Source organism: Oreochromis niloticus, linkage group LG12, assembly GCF_001858045.2.
Source record: "Oreochromis niloticus isolate F11D_XX linkage group LG12, O_niloticus_UMD_NMBU, whole genome shotgun sequence".
Classification (NCBI taxonomy): Eukaryota; Metazoa; Chordata; class Actinopteri; order Cichliformes; family Cichlidae; genus Oreochromis; species Oreochromis niloticus.
In genome coordinates this window covers 3,377,811-3,395,959 of record NC_031977.2, presented here as the reverse complement: position 1 = coordinate 3,395,959, position 18,149 = coordinate 3,377,811, and the positions used below count along the sequence as shown (strand labels likewise).

The window sequence follows — 18,149 nt, the reverse complement described above, 5'->3', positions numbered from 1 at the left end:
AATGAGCATCAGGCCGCTGAAACTGCAGGAAAATCCAGCACTATCACCTTTTTGGTTTCATGCCACTAACTGGTGAAAAGTCACATGACCTCATTTTCTTCTCCACATGGTTTTCAGGACGTGAGTGTGGCCTTTGTCATCTCGGGGCTGCTCCATGTCTATCAGCGTATGATAGACCGTGAGGAGGAGAGCCTGCTTTTTGTTACTCACCCCGGGGAGTTGGTGGGCCACCTGGCTGTCCTCACAGGGGAACCCCTCATCTTCACAGTGCGAGCGCACCGAGACTGCACCTACCTCTCCATTTCCAAGGCACATTTCTATGAGTATGGCCGAGCACATGCACGAGCAGTCAGCCGTTTGCTTGTCTCAGTGTCACAGCCAGGCTCTAAATACATCTTAATTTTAAACTTTGCAGGATTATGCGCGAGGAGCCCAGGGTGGTGCTGAATGTGGCTCACACTGTGGTGAAGAGGATGTCACCATTTGTTAGACAGATCGACTTTGCCCTGGACTGGATGGCTGTGGAGGCTGGCCGTGCTGTCTACAGGTATTTTTTACTAAAACTGTTAATGTGCAGGCAACATAAACTATGATTACTTTCAATTCAAAAAACTTCCTTAATCTATGGAAACACGTTTAAGTTTAATTATTAATTGTTATGGAGTCGAAGCATCTAAAAATTTGCCTTCACATTCCCATTCAGTCCACTTGCAAGTTGAATTTCATTTTGAGAAATAGACCATGAATTTCCATTATGTTCTCATATGCAAGGTGTCATAACACCTCCGAAAATAGCAGCAGAACTAAAAGCAGATGACTATGAAGTGAGAACTTTATGATCACAGCTCATAAATGTGTGACCAAAAAACATCACTGTGATTTATATTGATAGACTTTTTTCCTTACATGATTTCCTGTTTGCTTTTAGACAGGGGGACAAGTCAGACAGCACCTTCATTGTCCTCAGTGGCCGACTGCGCTCTGTCATTGCGAAGGATGATGGGAAAAAGGAGCTTGCCGGGGAATATGGCCGCGGAGATCTAATTGGTGTGGTGAGTTGTTAGAATTGTGAACTCCTGTTTAAGTTTGGGAGAAAGATTTAGAAAATACAAAAGATGTGGAAAAGTAGTATTTTGTGCCATAACATCTCTTTCATGATTGAACAGGTTGAGGCCCTGACCCACATGAACCGAGCCACCACGGTCCATGCTGTTAGGGACTCGGAGCTGGCCAAGCTCCCTGAAGGAGCTCTGAACTCCATCAAGAGGAGGTATCCCCAGGTTGTCACTAGGCTGATTCATCTGCTGGGGCAGAAGATTCTGGGCAACATGCAACAGGTCACAGGACCCCTGGCTGGTAATCTTTTATTGCTTTTACTTTGTGTGTTTGGAATGAATTGATTTACTTAGCCAGAGTGCAGGGTGGGGTGTGTGGGCATCTAGGAGGAGGCATTTTGATTTTGTGGTTTAGGTCCACTTAGAGAAGGTTCACTGTAAAACAGTGCAAAGGTGTCTTGACTGATCCTTTTATTGTATAGAGGTGAAACAGTAGTGTTACAAAGGAATCAGTGCTGAGGTGGACTGAAGCTGTTTTTGGAGAATGTGGTGGCTTAAGACCCAGAATTTTTCCTATAATTTGTCAGTTGCTACACACTACAGAAAAGATAGTCATAGGCTCCAGGTCTAAAAAGTGAAGCATGTGTGTGCAAATAGATGCTCTGCCATATAAAGAAGCACTTGTATGAATGTGTGTGTGTGATTGGGTAAAAGAGACTTATAGTAAAAAGTATGAGTGCTCAGTTAGAGTAAACAAGCACATTGGTGTGGGGTTTGTGGCTCGGCTGCAGCGGAGGGGTTTAACAGTGGCTTCATGGTGTGGTGTCAGGGGGGAGGGGCATACCTGGTCATCACCTTGTGTTTCAAAAGGATGCTGGGACCTGACGACAGATCATTCACGTCCCTGCAACGCTGTGTGCCTTGGGTCCTCCATACCACACACACAGTCCACATTTACTACAGAAATGTCGAATTCCCTTTTTACTGTTTCTGTAGTTTCTCCTCTTTGACTTTCAACTGTCAAACGTCAGAAACTCGTGGTGACGGTGGGCGTGGGTGGAGTTTTAAGTCTTGATTATAAATTTATAAATTTATGTAAATTTTTGGAGAATATCAGCTTTGACCATTACATTTTTTTTGCTCTGGCATCAGTTTGCATAGTGTGTGTGTGTGTCTGAGAATTGTGCTAGCCTGTGTCACATGCTAGAAGCATGAACGTTTGCAACCCTGGAATTCATATTGGAAACAACATGAACAATGTACAGAAGATTATATTGCATATGTGAAATATCTAATGGCAGAAACTCTTCAGCTCGTAGTTTGGGTCTCCACACGCCTACCAGCAAGTGGGATGCTGGGAACCCAGTCTCCAACCTGTCCACTGTGGCCATCTTGCCTGTGTCCGAGGAAGTTCCACTCACTGCATTCACTCTGGAGCTACAGCATGCACTCTGTGGCATTGGTACACACACACACACACACACACACACACACACACACACACACACACCATTAAAACAGATGAAGGGAGTAACACTGATTATTCCAGTATTACTGATATGGGATACTATTAGCTATTAGCTATTAAAAGGGGGGGCATACTGTTAAGTTTAAACAACTTAATGCAGGTCTTTCTACAGGTCCCACTTTACTCCTGACCAGTGACAACATAAAACAGCGCCTTGGTTCTGCTGCTCTGGACAGGTAGATCACGGAAATAAATACAGCTGTAGTTGAAATTCACTTCTGCAGTGTTTTCTTAGGTTGATCTAGCTTTGATGCAGTGACATGCTTCTACCTCATCTCTACCTCAAGTGTCCACGAGTACCGCCTGTCCAGCTGGCTTGGCCAGCAGGAAGACATCCATCGCATCGTCCTCTACCAGTCTGATCCCAGCCTCACACCATGGACCCAGCGTTGCATCCGCCAGGCTGACTGCATCATCATTGTGGGACTGGGTGAGCAGGAGCCCACAGTGGGTGAGGTCAGTGTAAATATTACCTTGTTTTGTAGAGTTTGAGAAGAATGTGAGTTAAAGCTGCAGGAGATGTTACTATCCCACAGCCAGCCAATTACAACAGCTTTTCATTCGTTTTTCTTTCCAAGCTCCTTAGATTTCCTTGAATTTCAAGAGAAATCAGAGGGAAATTCTTTCTTTAGGAAACATCTCCTGGATACATAGATACCATATAGAAGTTGTAGAAACCACATCTGTTTGTGACATTTAAATACAAGTCTGATTTAAAGGTATTTATTGCATTCATAACAACCTGAGTGAAAGCTCTCTGCTTGTGTTCTGCATGTGTAGTTGGAGCGAATGTTGGAGAGTAGTGCAGTCCGAGCTCAGAAGCAACTCGTGCTGCTTCACAGAGAGGACGGCCCACCACCCAGAGGGACGGCAGAGTGGCTCAACATGCGGAGCTGGATCTCCAGACACCATCACCTGTGTTGCCCCCGCAGGGTGTTCTCCAGGAGAAGTTTACCCAAGCTGGTACAGACTACAGAGTCTTTACTAACCACTGACCTGGTTAGCAAATGCCTACATCTCTTTTCTGTGTCTGTGCATGCTTTTTTCAGAGGGAGTTATACCAGCGTGTGTTTGAAAAATGTCCAGATCGTCATTCCGACTTCTCCCGCCTGGCCAGGATCTTGACCGGAAACAGCATTGCTCTGGTGCTAGGTGGAGGGGGCGCAAGGTAGTTCTGCTGCTTGGGAACATATTTATTGATTAACCACCTAAAAAGGCTTTGTTCAGCTAACTGAAGTTTTGCACTTTTGCGCTCAGATCCGTGAAAATTTAAATGTCCAAATTAGTGCCAGCCGCTTGCAGCCCCTACTCACTCTCCTTACTTCTACAAGACAACCCCACTCACTCACAAGTTCACCTGCTACATGGAAGGACACAGTGCATATGTCCACACTGCCAAAATGTTTGTTTGATGTAGCAGGAGAGGCGAAAACAGAAAGACAGTGGGAAAAAAAATCACAGTATACCCAACGTGTCGATTTATTTATTTAGTTTGCTCAGTTTTTCTTTCTTAGTTTCATTTTTTTTTTGCCCTAACTCATCTGGTAAGTTAAAGAAAATATAGACATTTGGTTAGCAAGGTGTTGATACTTTTTTACAGGAGGACATAAAGCCATATTGATATTTTGTTGATTACCATTTGAGCCTTTGGAGGTGTCTGATCCTTAGGTTGGGAATATCTGCGCCAGAGTTTTGGGTACACCTTACTGTTACTGCTACATTAGGATTTGAATACGTCTCACGCCTGAGTTGTTCTTACTGAAATATTGAATCAGCAGTACAGTTCTTTTTTTTTTTTTGAAAAAAGTGTTTTTCTTGTTGTGTAATGACTGTTTTTTTTCTTGATGAATCTGTTTCTTTTTTCACCGCTCTGGCTTATCCTGGAGCTCTGGCAAGGTAGGGACCTGAGACACCCGATGGTCACATGACTACAGCAGTAATGCTTTTACATGTGAGCTGTTATTGAATCTGTAGATCCAGTCTTAGCCATAGGTATTTGCTGTTTGTCATCTATGTAAGCACTTGTGGTTACATTTGGTACTTTTCCTGCATCAGTACTGACAATTCGACTGAACCCTGGGAACTATTTTTTCTTCCTAAATGATTTGCATATTATTGCACCCATGTATTGCTAACACCCTGACAAAAATATGTTGTATATTAAAATTAATTCAAGATAAGCGTAGCAGTTGTTGTGAGAACAGCATTTGTAGGACACAACCAACAAGTATTTGTGATATATAATCACACAGTCTTGCTGCTGATGCGAGATGAAAGAAAAAGGTCTGAAAGTAACACAACATTTGCTTACATTAAAAAATGAGCTATCCAAGTTGCTTCCTGCCAAAACCCATGAGCACTGCTGTCTTTCTGGCTCCATTTAAAATCAACTGAAATATTTTTATATCAGCATTTAAACATGCCCAATAAATTGCCAGCTGTGTCCTATTTTGGTAGCTTCACCAACATGAGTAGGCAGTTTCTGCTTTTTTAGCTAAAACCTGATATTTTGCGCCTATTAGTGTCTACATATGAAACTAAATAAAATATCTATTTGAGTAAGATCTTATGAATATTTATAGTACATTTTGTTAGTAGATTGTGTTTCCCAGCACCTTCTTTATTCTAGCTTTAGCCAAGAAGAAGCTAATAACATTTTAATAACAGACAGCTCTGAAAGTGAAGCTAACGCTGGAGTGCTGCAATTTTTCCAGTGGTCTGCAGGCGGCAATTTCTGCAATTGGTGTCTGGTCCTATAATAACTTATGGGAAAATATCAACTCCCTGACTCCCTTGTAACGCTTTTCTTATTTTTTTCATAGGGTTAATTTCAAGTTACAGAAAAGAACATGACCTTAATTTTGTAAATTATGCTCATTCTTAGTGTGAGAAAGGAGGATATCTGTATGCTCATGAACTTATAGCCCATTATTCGTGAACATGGCAACATAAAAAAGTAATAATAATATTAATAATATAAATGTTTTATTAATATTTTTTATAATAAAGCTGTATTTGCAGATACATTTAAACCATTAAGTTAAAAAAAATCCATATGATAATGTAATTGTGCAGTGACACATAATACGTCCTGCCTCAAGTCTCCCATCATCACCAATTAAATATAAATTTTATTAAATGCAATATGATTGTTTAAGGCTGCACTGTCTCCTTAAGCTTTACATTCATTCACGTCACTGCGTGCAGAACTTGGGTTACCCTTTAAAGAACTCCTTGTACACATATTGCTATATGTCTGAAAAGAAAAAGAAATTGTCTAAATGAATGTGTTTCAGAGGCTGCTCTCAGGTGGGCATCCTGCGGGCACTCAACGAGGCGGGCATCCCTGTGGACATGGTGGGTGGCACCTCCATTGGCTCGTTCATGGGAGCACTGTACGCTGAGGAGAAGAGCATCAGTCGAATGAGGGTCCGGGCTCACGAGTGGGCCATGGTGTGTGGATGACACACTCTGCTGACACCTGCATTGATATTTTTAAAGAGTTTCACCTCCCTGAAGTTTCACTAGTTTCACTTCCAGATTTCTTTAGACCCAAGTGAAAAGCTGAATTGTTCTTTATCAACCATGGCGTGTTTTTCTTCACTTCCCTTTTTTAAAACTTTCTTCTTCAGGGTATGACTTCATACTTTAAGAAGATTTTGGATCTGACATACCCAGTTACCTCCATGTTTTCTGGAGCCTCCTTTAACTCCAGCATTAGCTCAGTCTTCAAGAACAAACAGATAGAGGTAAGGAGAGGGGAGTTTCAAACACCAGCAGCTTGCATCATGTGCATGTAACACATTTCTTGCAAAGTCACAGCTCATGTGCTGTTCTGTGTTATGTTTTTTTTCTGTTTCCAACCTCTCCACTGCCAGGACCTGTGGTTACCATATTTCAACATTACAACAGATATCACAGCTTCCGCTATGAGAGTTCATACTGACGGTGTGTGAAACCTCCTTTTTCCTCTAGTACTAGAAGCACTCTGACCATTTAAGGAGCTCCACTTTTTTCTCAGCTCATTAAGAAGGAGCTGAAGAAATAAAGGGAAAATATTAATTTCATTGTGAGATATATTGTACTTAACCTAATCATTAATTTGTGGACAGTGTTTTCACACACTTCATACATGTGACTCTACGATTGTCCTACATGATTAGGTTCGTTGTGGCGGTACGTCCGGGCCAGCATGTCTCTGTCAGGTTACCTGCCACCGCTCTGTGATCCCAAAGATGGACACCTGCTCATGGATGGAGGTTACATCAACAACTTACCTGGTGAGAAACACTGAGAGGATAGTAAGCTTTTCTACTTGTGCTGTATACGAGTTGAAGTAAACTGGGGTGATCGCTGTTTGACTCACAAGAACAGTTATGTCAAGGTCCTTTATATTTGTAAGGTAAAGGATCCACACTAATAATAACAGAAAACCCTTAAAGTTAGACAGTCTCTATGAGCAAGCACTTGGTGACAGTGGGAAGGAAAAACTCCCTTTATAACAGGAAGAAACCTCACATCAGAACATTAGGCTCAGGGAGGGGCTGGCATCAGTCAGACCGGTTGGGGGTGAGAGGAGGGACACAGGACAAAAGACACTCTGTGGGGGAGGGCCAGAGATTATTAATAACTAACGATTAAATGCAAAGTGGTGTGTAAACACTTAGTGCAGGAAAAATAGTGAGAGAAGAAGAAGCCCTCTGTGCATCGTGGGAAGCCCCTAGCAGCCTAGACCTGTTGCAGCATAACCTTGAATCCATAAGGAAGGATTAAAGGTCACCTGATCTACCCTTTACTATGAGCTTTATCAAACCCCCTCCCCAAAAAACAACATCTTGAATGACTTAATTTACATTCATAGTAAACATGACCAAACTTTCTAATAATGAGTTCAGCATATGATTTCTGTAAACCATGTTTATCATAATGTTAGATCTGTATGATGCCTCTGAGCACAGACAGCCTTAACATGGTCATCTGAGACACACAGCTCTGTTTGTGAGCACAGAAGCCCCTCCCACTTGATGTTTCTGTCTTCCTTTTATGAGCAACAGCTGACTGGAAGAAAGCTGACTTTGAGAGAGAAGAGCTAAAAGTGCTTATTTCATAGGGAGGATGGTCATTCAGAATATATAAGCAGTCATTAAATAATGGCTATGATGCAAGCAGGTGCAGACCACCGTTTAACAACAGATATTAAGAAGACGAAAGTGTGGTGCAGTAAGACAGCATGCTTATCTGCAAAGAGATGTGCAAAGCCAAAGAAGGTCATATTAGCTTATCAGTGGACGTATGTGATTGGCAGATACACAAACAAGAATAGGAACAAACATTTTTGACTATATTTATTAGCTGAAAGAGGAAACTGGTTATCAGAATGTGCTTCTCTTACTCTCTCGTGATATCTAGCTGACGTGGCTCGCTCCATGGGTGCCAAGGTTGTGATCGCAATCGATGTTGGGAGTCGTGATGAGACCAATCTGACCAACTATGGTGATTATCTGAATGGCTGGTGGTTGCTGTGGAAGAGGTTCAATCCACTGGCTGAGAAAGTCAAGGTGCTTTGATTTTACCACAGCCTGACATCAACTGTGGGCAGAATGATGCCCACTAAACACTCTTTGTTGTGCCATCATAGCCCTGTCAGACTGAACATACTTTCCCTCCAGGTCCTGAACATGGCAGAGATCCAAACACGGCTTGCTTACGTCTGCTGCGTGCGGCAGCTGGAGCTGGTCAAAGACAGCGACTACTGCGAGTACATCCGGCCGCCTATCGACCGCTACGGCACACTGGAGTTTGGCAAGTTCGATGAGATTGCTGTGAGCTTCTCCTCTCTTCCTCCATGTTTTATTTAATTCTATTTAATCTACTGGCCCACAAACTCAATGAGAGGTTCACTATCTACAGGAGGTGGGGTACCAGCATGGGAAGACACTGTTTGATGTGTGGCAGCGCAGCGGTGTGGTGGACAGCATGCTTAAGGACCGACATCAGGAGGAGTTCCACAAGACCAAAACTGGTCACGTGAGTGCAAATAAAAATACATATAGATTGTTCAGCTGCGATCAAGTTTGACTCTAATTCTTACTCTTGTTATGTAAGTTTGGGTCAGATACACAGGTAACCTAACCAGGGCCCTGTACTATAAAACAGCAGCTCACCACATTTATGACTGTAACGGTTAATAGTCCATCATAACTAACTGCCTACAGATTTACAGACATGAAATGTTTTCTCCTGTAAAGCAATTTTAATCGTATGTTTTCAGAGACAGTTAAACCTTACCTATGATATCAGAGCTTTAATAATGGTGATCCTTTTCATTCCATCCATCCATTTTTTATAACTCTTTATCCAATTCATAGTCACCAGTGGGGCTGGAGCCTCTCACAGCTGTCACAGGGTAAAAAGCCTGCGTTGGACTAACAGGTCAATAGTCCATCGTTGGAGAGAGGCAACCATTCATGTTGACATTCATAAATTCAGTCACTCAAGCTACTTGATAATCACCAAATCATGCGGCAAAAGTACAGCTGTTTCTCTTTTTCAGCGACTTTGAGAAATTCAGCACTTTGTTATTTGGCTCCAGCAGAGGGACAAATTAAAAAACTTTAAAGGGCTTTCATCCTTTAGGCCCTGAGCTGCGTGTCATCTTTAAAACTCCATCATTGGATCCCAGTTATTGTACAGTTCATTAATTATTTATAGTGTTTTTTCCTTTAACTATTTCATTCAGCATTACTATTTAATTATTTTTATTTTGTGAATTTTTATTTACATATGCATTTATTTTTAAATTGCTCATAATTACATTTTTAGTGTATCTATAGACTAAAGTAAATGTTTATTTGCTTATATTATTTGTTTTGGTGTTTGGCTGTCGAGTACTACAGTCTGCAGTCACAGACAGTATGAATCTTAAGTCTTCGCTGGAATGATGAACTCTGTCTTTCAGGTGGTCACATGTCCAAATGCCTCCTTCACTGACCTGGCAGAGATTGTGTCGAGAATTGAACCTGTGAAGTATGCTTTAATCGAGGGTTAGTAAAAACTAAACTAGGAATCTGATTTCTTGCATGAACAACGCATAGTATAATCCATACTATCATTTATTATTTTAGCTTCTTTTTATCTGCTCTTCATTTAAAAGCCTAATCAAGGTTCTCATGCGGTCTCTGATTTTGTCCGCCTAGAGGAACTTTCTGATGAGTACCAGACAGACTACGATGAAGATGCGGTGGAAAGTGCGCTGTCTGACTATGAGGCGTTCACCCCCGGTAGTGAACACACAGAGGAGGAGGAGGAGGAGGAGGAAGAGACGGCAGATACTGCTGAAACTGTATGTATTAAACCAGGCTTTACATGAACTTTGTCAATATTTGGCTTGTTTGGACATCCAAAACACTTAAAAATGAGAAAAATCAAAAGTTACATGTAAAAAATCTTTTAACAGGATGAAGACGTTCCAGTCAGAGTTTGACGCCGATTGAAGAACCCCCTGCAAAGTGCTCCGCTGTGATTTCCTGTCAGGTGTGCTATGACTGGAGCACAGTGCTCACTCTCCAGTGCAGTGTTGGCTGTGGTCCAGTGAGCAGCGAAGTACCACACTCACTGAACACTTCAGTAAGGTACAGTCGATGGTGCCTTCAGACAGTCACAAGTTGCCGTTGTGGTCTCCTTCAGGCTGATGCGATGCTCTCCTACTGTCTGAGCACCTGTAAAGTTAGAGCTTGTTTTATCGTCACAGACTCTGACAGTGTAATTGCACCACCAGTCTTTAAAACCTAATACTTGATAAACACCGAGACGTTTCTGGGACAGTTCTCTGCCTTGTTGCTTCCTGCCGTGATGAGTTCTGATCCATACAGTCCTATACAGTATTTTATTTTATACACTTTCAAGTTAAAAACTGTTATCTGATTACAGAACACTTCAAGTACAGTGTTACCCTCATTTCCATCCAGTAATAAAGGGATTCCTCCTCTTTAAGAACAGTCCACACACACGCATGTGCCAAATGCACTTTTAACAGTGACTGTAATAAGCTCTTTCAGACAGTGTGTGCATCAATCACATGTTGAATGTATGTTTTTTAAACATGAAGGATGAGAAATGTGTACGTCTCCTTTCAGCTTGTTTTCCAGTTTCTGTCTAACTTGAATGCATAATTCAAAGTAGTTGATGATTGCGTGTATCATTAATGTAGCTATAGATGGTTCTGACCAACGATATCCTCACATGTCATGGCATTAAGGTTGGAAGTATTAATGATGACTGTATTCTACCTAAGGGAGGTGCTTTCACAGATTCACTGTCACAGGAACCCCCTGGTTGGTGCTAGGTGGGATAAGGCTGTGGGCTGCTCTGCTCTGCCATAACTGGTAAATTACATTGTTGATCACATTTACACTACACACGTGTAACCTTTGAACATGCCCCAAGGACAGCTAGACACATGTACTTGTGTCATACTCGATGCTAGTTGGCATGGAGGGCAAAAATTGGAGGAGTGGCTGTCTTGAGAAAGCCCTGCTGGTGTGACACAGGTGTAAGACAGACTACAAAGTAACACTGTTTACTGCTTGTAAAATCCTATTGAGAAAAATCCTCACATTACATCACATCACAAATTTCCCCTGTATACGCACATGGAATTTTTTATACTCTCTCACATAATGTCTCTTATCAAGTTTATTATCAGTGCCAATTTTCAAAATGAATCCCCTTAGAGCTCAGTTTGCCAACTAAAAACGTGTTTGACTATTTCCAGTTTTATTTAAAAGCCATCCCACCACATTTCAGAGAAACATTGCACTTTTTATTTACTTAAAAAAAACTTTTTTGTAACAAAACTATATTTTTGATATTTATCTGACAGCTTATGGTCATTACTCTCATTATTTCTCTCTCTCTTTTAAAATCTGTTGCAGTTTTGAAAGAGAGAGGGTTGTCTGTTAGAAAAAGCAAATATGTTGAGGGTGGTGACTGTGACATCTTAGACTATATTCAGAGTTCAATTAATCTATTCCTTTTTGGGTGGGCACAGACACTGAGATATTTGTTTGTTCAATTAGTGCTGTGAAAGCACTGGTTCTGTGAAACAACAGTTTACTTTCTCCTCCTTTTAGGCACCTTTCTTCTGATTGGCTGCCCCTCTCGAATGCATTTGGAGCAGTCTGAATCCTGAGCTTTTGGCTTAGGAATTACTTGTACATGCACTAAACCATTTTAACTTTGGACATGCCTAATATGAACATCAGCCATTGTGACAGTATAGAACTCACCCACGTTTATGTTGGGTAATTGTGGTGCAACATTTGTAACTCTGCAGAGCGTCATCAGTTCCTGAATCACAGCAGAAGAGAACATGGCCATGGCTGATCCAGTCTAGCACCAACCACGCCTAATGGATCATTATTATTCCTCCTGTGCGTTCCATTTAAGAATGGTGTCTTAAAGAAGCACTATGTCTCATATTCTGTTAGTACAAGTCATTGGAGAACATTTTATTATGCATGCTGATACATATTGTGTTTTTATTTGCATAGTGTGTGATTTTTTTTCTTCCTTTTTTAAGGAATAACATTGTCTCAAATTGAAATGACCATTTCAGCTTGACCATCACTGACAAGCTAACTGCTGCATGCTTCATAATACATACATAATACTAAAATACTAATAGTAAAATGATCTAAATTTTAAAAACAAGAATCTAATTTTTCTAACCAAGTATACAGTACACCATTTACCTTGTTATTGCAGGGAAAACACAGATGTAGCAAATATCACTAACAGTGACCGTGAGACAGCAGGGTTAAATAGGATGACGAGAACATTGATGCTATTCAGAACAGGTGCTCTTCAGTATGACTGTGCAGGTCAATGCAACCGTGCCATTAAAGGGCCTTACCTTTTTTACGCCTCCTGTCTTTACACCAGCCAAACTTCAATTTTAAGGTCTGGAGTAAATGAGTTTTACTAAACTAACTTGGTAGTTTGTCATGAAGTTGCAATCAGCACTACCTGTCCTGTCTGGGAAATGAGTACCTAACATTAGCCCTGCACTATAATGGATCATTATGCAGTTTAAAGCCAAGCTTGTACTTTTTAATCATTTTATTATGTGGTGTATTAATATTTCATATCAACTGACTGTCCAAGTTTTACAAGAAAACAAAAGTTAAAGTTCCATAGAGGGAATAGTTACCATGACATTGCATGTGAATAACTGAAATCTTTGTTTTCCATTTGTTGTGATGTTTCATCTTTAAACAGAATTATGGAGAGTGATTTTGAATGTTAAATCGTCAATACACTGTGTGTGTGTATTTCTTTAATCTGTGGCCTGTCTGAACGCCAAAATGATGCGAAGCTGCAAAAGTCTGCAGATAAAATGTTGTTACTATCTCCAAAATAAAACTGGAAATATATGCTTTCTTCAGATGGTTATTGGTTCACTCGACAAACTTATAAACTAAAGAATTGTGTACGCCTTCAACTTGCAGTTTCATCATATCTGAGAGCTGAAAATTCTGTTTCAACTCAGTTCAGTTTTTTATTTATCTCAGATATTATATCTTTAGGATATGATGGGGCCTGATTATTCAAAACCTTTTATGTGAGGAACAGGCTTTTAAAAGCATTTCTGGATTCAACAGGGAACCTATGACGAGAAGCCAATATGAGAGAGACATTCTTATCTCTAGTCTCTTCGTTGCTATTCTCACAGTGGGGTTTCGGATTAAGTATCCTGTTACACGCCAATTTATTTAGACTTTTTGGGCCAACTACAAAAACTCAGTTTTGCCTAAATTTATACATAGAAGAAAAAAAAAAGATCATCCACACCTATATCCTAAAGTCATCATATAACTTTATAGATAAATGTAAGTGGATATCATCATATAAAGTCACAAACTCTTCATACTTTGTAGTAGGCATTGAGCACACTTTATGCACCAAACTGAGGATCCAACTAATTTCTGCAGATAAGGGAAAACTATAAATAGATGTCAAAGTTTCCATGGCTGGGGTGTGTGACTGAGGAATGGCAGTTGCAACAAGATTTGCAAGAGCAAGAAAAGATTCTCATCTATAAATCTGCTGACTGGGGCATATAGAAATCCTAAAGTTACCATGTGATTATTCAGCTTTAGAGGGGAAGGGAAGTGGGAGTGTGAATGATTTGCATCTTCAGCAGAAGATATCTCGCCAACAGCTCTAAACTTGTTCGTAGACGTGACAAAGTGGCTCACTTCCTGGTGCTTGCACTGACCATTGTTTTCAGTCATGAACTCAACTACAAAACAAAAGGAAGAAAAATCATCAGATAATAAAAAAAACTTGTTTGTTGTTTTGGAATGTAAGCCAAACACAACCACAGAGAAACATACAAGTGTCAGGCAAATTCTTCCTAATAATCTGAATAATGTCACAAAAACAGATGGAAGCACTGCATGGCTCTGATGCTCTCCACTGAGGCAGGTAGAAAATGTAAAATTTAGCTTTGTGTTATGTAGTGCATTATGACTTTCTGACATATTTGGAGTTTATGTTTTATTTTAGGTCTCTTTTTGGGTTGTATACCTTGACTCAGGTGCTGGTAGAAGGCCCACGGCTGGTATTTCATTCTGACTCACCCTGATGAAGACAGAGTTGATACACAGTTGTCTTTTTTTAATGCTAACTTCAACTTTTATCGGAGACTGAGTGCCTCGTGGCTCAAGAGTTGGGAGTTTGCCTTGTAATCGGAAGGTTGCCGGTTCGAGCCCCGGCTTGGACAAGACACTTCACCCGTTGCCTACTGGTGGTGGTCAGAGAGCCTGGTGGCGCCAGTGTCCGGCAGCCTCGCCTCTGTCAGTGCGCCCCAGGGTGGCTGTGGCTACAATGTAGCTTGTGTGTGTGTGAATGGGTGGATGACTGGTTGTGTAAAGCGCTTTGGGGTCCTTAGATACTAGTAAAGCGCTATACAAATACAGGCCATTTTACCATTCTGTTATTTGATTTTAATATGTTTCTCTTGAGTGTATCCAAAGGTGTTACGAAGATATCATCCAAGAGCAAAAATGTTGTTTTAAGCTCATTTTTTCCTGATTTTATGAGCTTGAGAAGTTACACTTGTAAGAAAAAATTGGATTGCTTCTCCAACACAATACAGTATAAATGGACTCACAGGACCCCAGCCAGAACATTTCATCCTGCACAGAATGATGAGTAGGCTGCATGCTGTGTTTGGATCTAAGATGATAAGTCAGAGGAACTGAGAACAGTAAACATGTAAATTCCTGTGGAAGCAGTGATGTAAGTAATAAAACAAGCAGCTTGCAAACTCAGAAGTGAAACTGTTTTGTGAAAGAATACTAATATACCTCGTTAGAAACTTGGAAAAGAGTGAACAGGAATCAAAGGTTAATGTGGTTTAAATTAAAGTGCTGAAAGCAGCTAGCTACAGTTGAATCCATAATTTGTTGGACGTACCACCAACAAACCATCAAGATATGATAGAACTGCAGACTTCAGCTTTAATTCAAGCGATTTTACAACAACTTTGCATTAGCTGGAAATGAATTAGAGCCTCAGATACTCCAAAGTAATTAGACAATTGAGTGACGGGATGTTTCATGGCCAGGTGAGGGCTGTTCCCTTGTTATTTCATTACCAATGAAGCAGACATAATATCTGCAGCTGATTCAAAGTGTTGAATTTGTATGTTATAGCTTTTCACTGTAATCTTAAATATAAGACCCAAAGAGATGCAGTGGAAGTGAAGGAGGCCGTCGTTAAGTTGAACAACTAAAATACATCTATCAGCGAGAATCTGGTACATTCTGGTACATGCATGAAAACAGGATTATATCCATGGTTCAGAAAAATAGCTTCACAATATTTAACCACATCAAAAAGATTTTAAGACTTTCATGTGTACAATCAAGAGATGCATTGATGAACGTAGGTACAGAGAGTTTAAACAAGGTGCAACTTGAACTTGTGAGGGAAAAGTGTGGAGACGGAAAGAAGCATCTTATACTCCAAAACAAACCACATTATAACACAGTGCAACTCGAAAACGTCCTGAAGCATGCTGCAAAAACAATTCAGTTGTTTCCCAGTTTATTCTCTAATGGCCAAGTCAGTCACGTCATCTCAACTCGGCAGAGCGGCTTTTCAGTGAGTGAAAATAGAAAGACCCACAAACAAGAAACAACTGAAGGCAGCTGCAGTAAATGCTTCATTTCCTCGTGGGAGGAAATGAAGCATTTGGTGATGTGCATCAGTCCTAGACTTCAGGCAGACACTGAGTGCAATTTTCAAGAATTAAAAAGAGTTTTTATATTTAAAATTCTGTTATTTTGTCTGAGGGATGGCTGTAAAATGTAAATAATTCCTAAACAGTTGATAAAGTTAAATACAATATTTGGTTTTTGTTTAATAAAGTGTACTAATGCTAAGGGAAACTATGAATGCTCACTATTGTTATAGCTATAATTGGATTTTTATGAGGGCGTTAATTCCCACTCCAGCCCACTCTACACACGAAACAAATTACAGTCAGTCTGTCAAAGGTTAAAATGTTATTTATCAGATAAGGAAGGTAGAACTGGAACATGAAATCTGGTGGTCTAAAACTGTCCCTTCCCACTGAAGGTTTTTCTTCCCACTGTCGCCAAATGCTTGTTCATAGGGTGTTGTCTTTACTTTACAATATTAAATGCTTTGAGCTGAATGCTGTTGTGATTTGGTGATTAAAAAAAAACTGAACTGAATTGAATTAGTAGTCTTATTCCAAAAGTAACTGCTGCTAGAAGTGGAGAAAAATTCATTTTGAAGTGAACAAAGGGGTCTGAACCTGAATGACAATTCATCCAACAGAGTTCAAAATGAAAAACTAAGGACTACTGAAGAGACCCTCACTGGTGCCTGAAGAGACGCAAAAGGATAAAAGGCATTTCAGTCTAAACAAAAATGGTGTCTTGGTTTTACTATAGCTAAAAACTACAAACCAGGTGCATTAAGAGGCCCTTTTTTAAAGTACATTAGTTGTTTTACTCTTAAATCCCCATTTGTGGTTGCACAGTTCCTCTTAATGGTGATGGCTAAGCTCCCCCTTCCTGAATGTCACTGTTCCTGCTCCCACACAACAATGCTGTGAAGTTCACCAGAGATTCCAAGTAATGATGAGGTAAACTTTGAATGACTAAGCGGTCATATACTTTGGCCTATATCAGTAATGCATCGCTGTATTTTAGTCTACAGCTGCGCTAGCTGAGGGATTTGCCCAGTAGGCCACCGAGAAGGTGTGGTTTAGTTTCACCCTGAAAGTGAACCAGTGATCAGTCAGCCTTACTCTGTTTGTACTACGCTTCAGTTTGCTTGTGCGTATTCATCTGTGGCACACTGGCTGTATGTGCAGCAGAGATAGAGATTAGAACTGTGTCTTTATTTCAACCCTGGCACACTGGTAATATGATGAAATAAAAATGGATGATCTGATTGTGAGTCACGAAATGGCGATACTACTAAAAACAAGTGTTGAAGAAACTGAATGCTTCCCGCTGATGTGTCGAGTTTTTTCATTAGCTGACAGTAGTCCTGAGAACATCTGGACATCCTGCCGTGGGCTCAGATTTTAAGAATTTTAAAAACATTTTCACTGTTTTTGTGTCAACTGTTATACGGAAAATGTTCTTTGTTCTTTCTCCATTTCTGTTGTTGCCATAACAAGCAACATTCTCAGGTGTTAAAAGTGACTGTGTGGCGGGGTGTGGTCTGTGGCACAGCTGCAAGGGAGGGGTGGAACAGCGGGTTCAGGGCGTAATGTCAGGGGAGGCTGGTTATATATATGTCAGGTTATATATAACATTAGGAATGAAACAAAGGCTAGAAGAGGAGCCTGGTATCAGGAGACAATTTAAATAAAATTTAGAGTATATAAAATTACAACAGAATGAACTTATTCTGAGGGATCAGGTGAGAACTGTTTCACATTTGATTGTTTTTACTTGGAAATACCCATGAATGGAAAGATCCCCTATGAGCAAAACTTTGGTAGGGAGGCAGGGGTTCCTTTAAACATGGAGAGATTTTCCAACAAAATCAGGCTCAGGAGGGGGCAGCCATCTATTATAACTGATAAATGTTTGGAAGGTGGGGGAGAAAGCGAAAACCTCAACAATCAGAAACCCCCATGTAAGCAAGCACTCTGGCAACTGTGGCAAGGAAAAACTCCATTTAAACAGGAAGAAACGGCCATCAGAAACAGGCTCATGGAAAGGCAGCCATCTGAGAAATAATAGCTAATGATTGTAGCGGCCTCTGATAAAGAAAGCAACACACTGCAACATGACTAAATGAAACCAGGGCTGCTTATGCTGAGAACTACCGTGGCACGTGACACACTGAAAAGGTGAGAAATGACAGCAGTTAGATGCTTTAACCAATTTGTGTTCCTCTGTGACAAACATACAGGCTTTATTATCTCTAGTTGTGCAATAAGAATATTAACAATCGATTTCACATCAGTGAGGGGTTTTGACCTCTGCAGCTGCTGACCACAGTTTCAGCTT

At 40.6% G+C, this 18,149-nt stretch overlaps 1 protein-coding gene across 3 annotated transcripts in view; it reads left to right on the top strand.

The window, feature by feature from the left end:
• The window catches only part of pnpla7b (patatin-like phospholipase domain containing 7b), a 30,873-nt gene extending 17,857 nt beyond the window's left edge, over positions 1-13,016 (top strand). For all 3 annotated transcript variants that reach the window (XM_005464286.4, XM_005464285.4, XM_019365544.2), the window contains 19 exons: positions 118-323; positions 416-547; positions 929-1,052; positions 1,167-1,356; positions 2,368-2,517; positions 2,696-2,759; positions 2,871-3,039; positions 3,364-3,546; positions 3,633-3,751; positions 5,880-6,036; positions 6,216-6,332; positions 6,462-6,531; positions 6,747-6,863; positions 7,993-8,141; positions 8,253-8,405; positions 8,494-8,610; positions 9,542-9,626; positions 9,780-9,925; positions 10,040-13,016. In XM_005464286.4, coding sequence (XP_005464343.1) covers positions 118-323; positions 416-547; positions 929-1,052; positions 1,167-1,356; positions 2,368-2,517; positions 2,696-2,759; positions 2,871-3,039; positions 3,364-3,546; positions 3,633-3,751; positions 5,880-6,036; positions 6,216-6,332; positions 6,462-6,531; positions 6,747-6,863; positions 7,993-8,141; positions 8,253-8,405; positions 8,494-8,610; positions 9,542-9,626; positions 9,780-9,925; positions 10,040-10,066 — 2,475 coding nt within the window. In that variant the 3' untranslated portion in view covers positions 10,067-13,016. The remainder of the gene's footprint in view (positions 1-117; positions 324-415; positions 548-928; positions 1,053-1,166; positions 1,357-2,367; positions 2,518-2,695; positions 2,760-2,870; positions 3,040-3,363; positions 3,547-3,632; positions 3,752-5,879; positions 6,037-6,215; positions 6,333-6,461; positions 6,532-6,746; positions 6,864-7,992; positions 8,142-8,252; positions 8,406-8,493; positions 8,611-9,541; positions 9,627-9,779; positions 9,926-10,039) is intronic.
• The last annotated feature ends 5,133 nt before the right edge of the window (positions 13,017-18,149 follow it).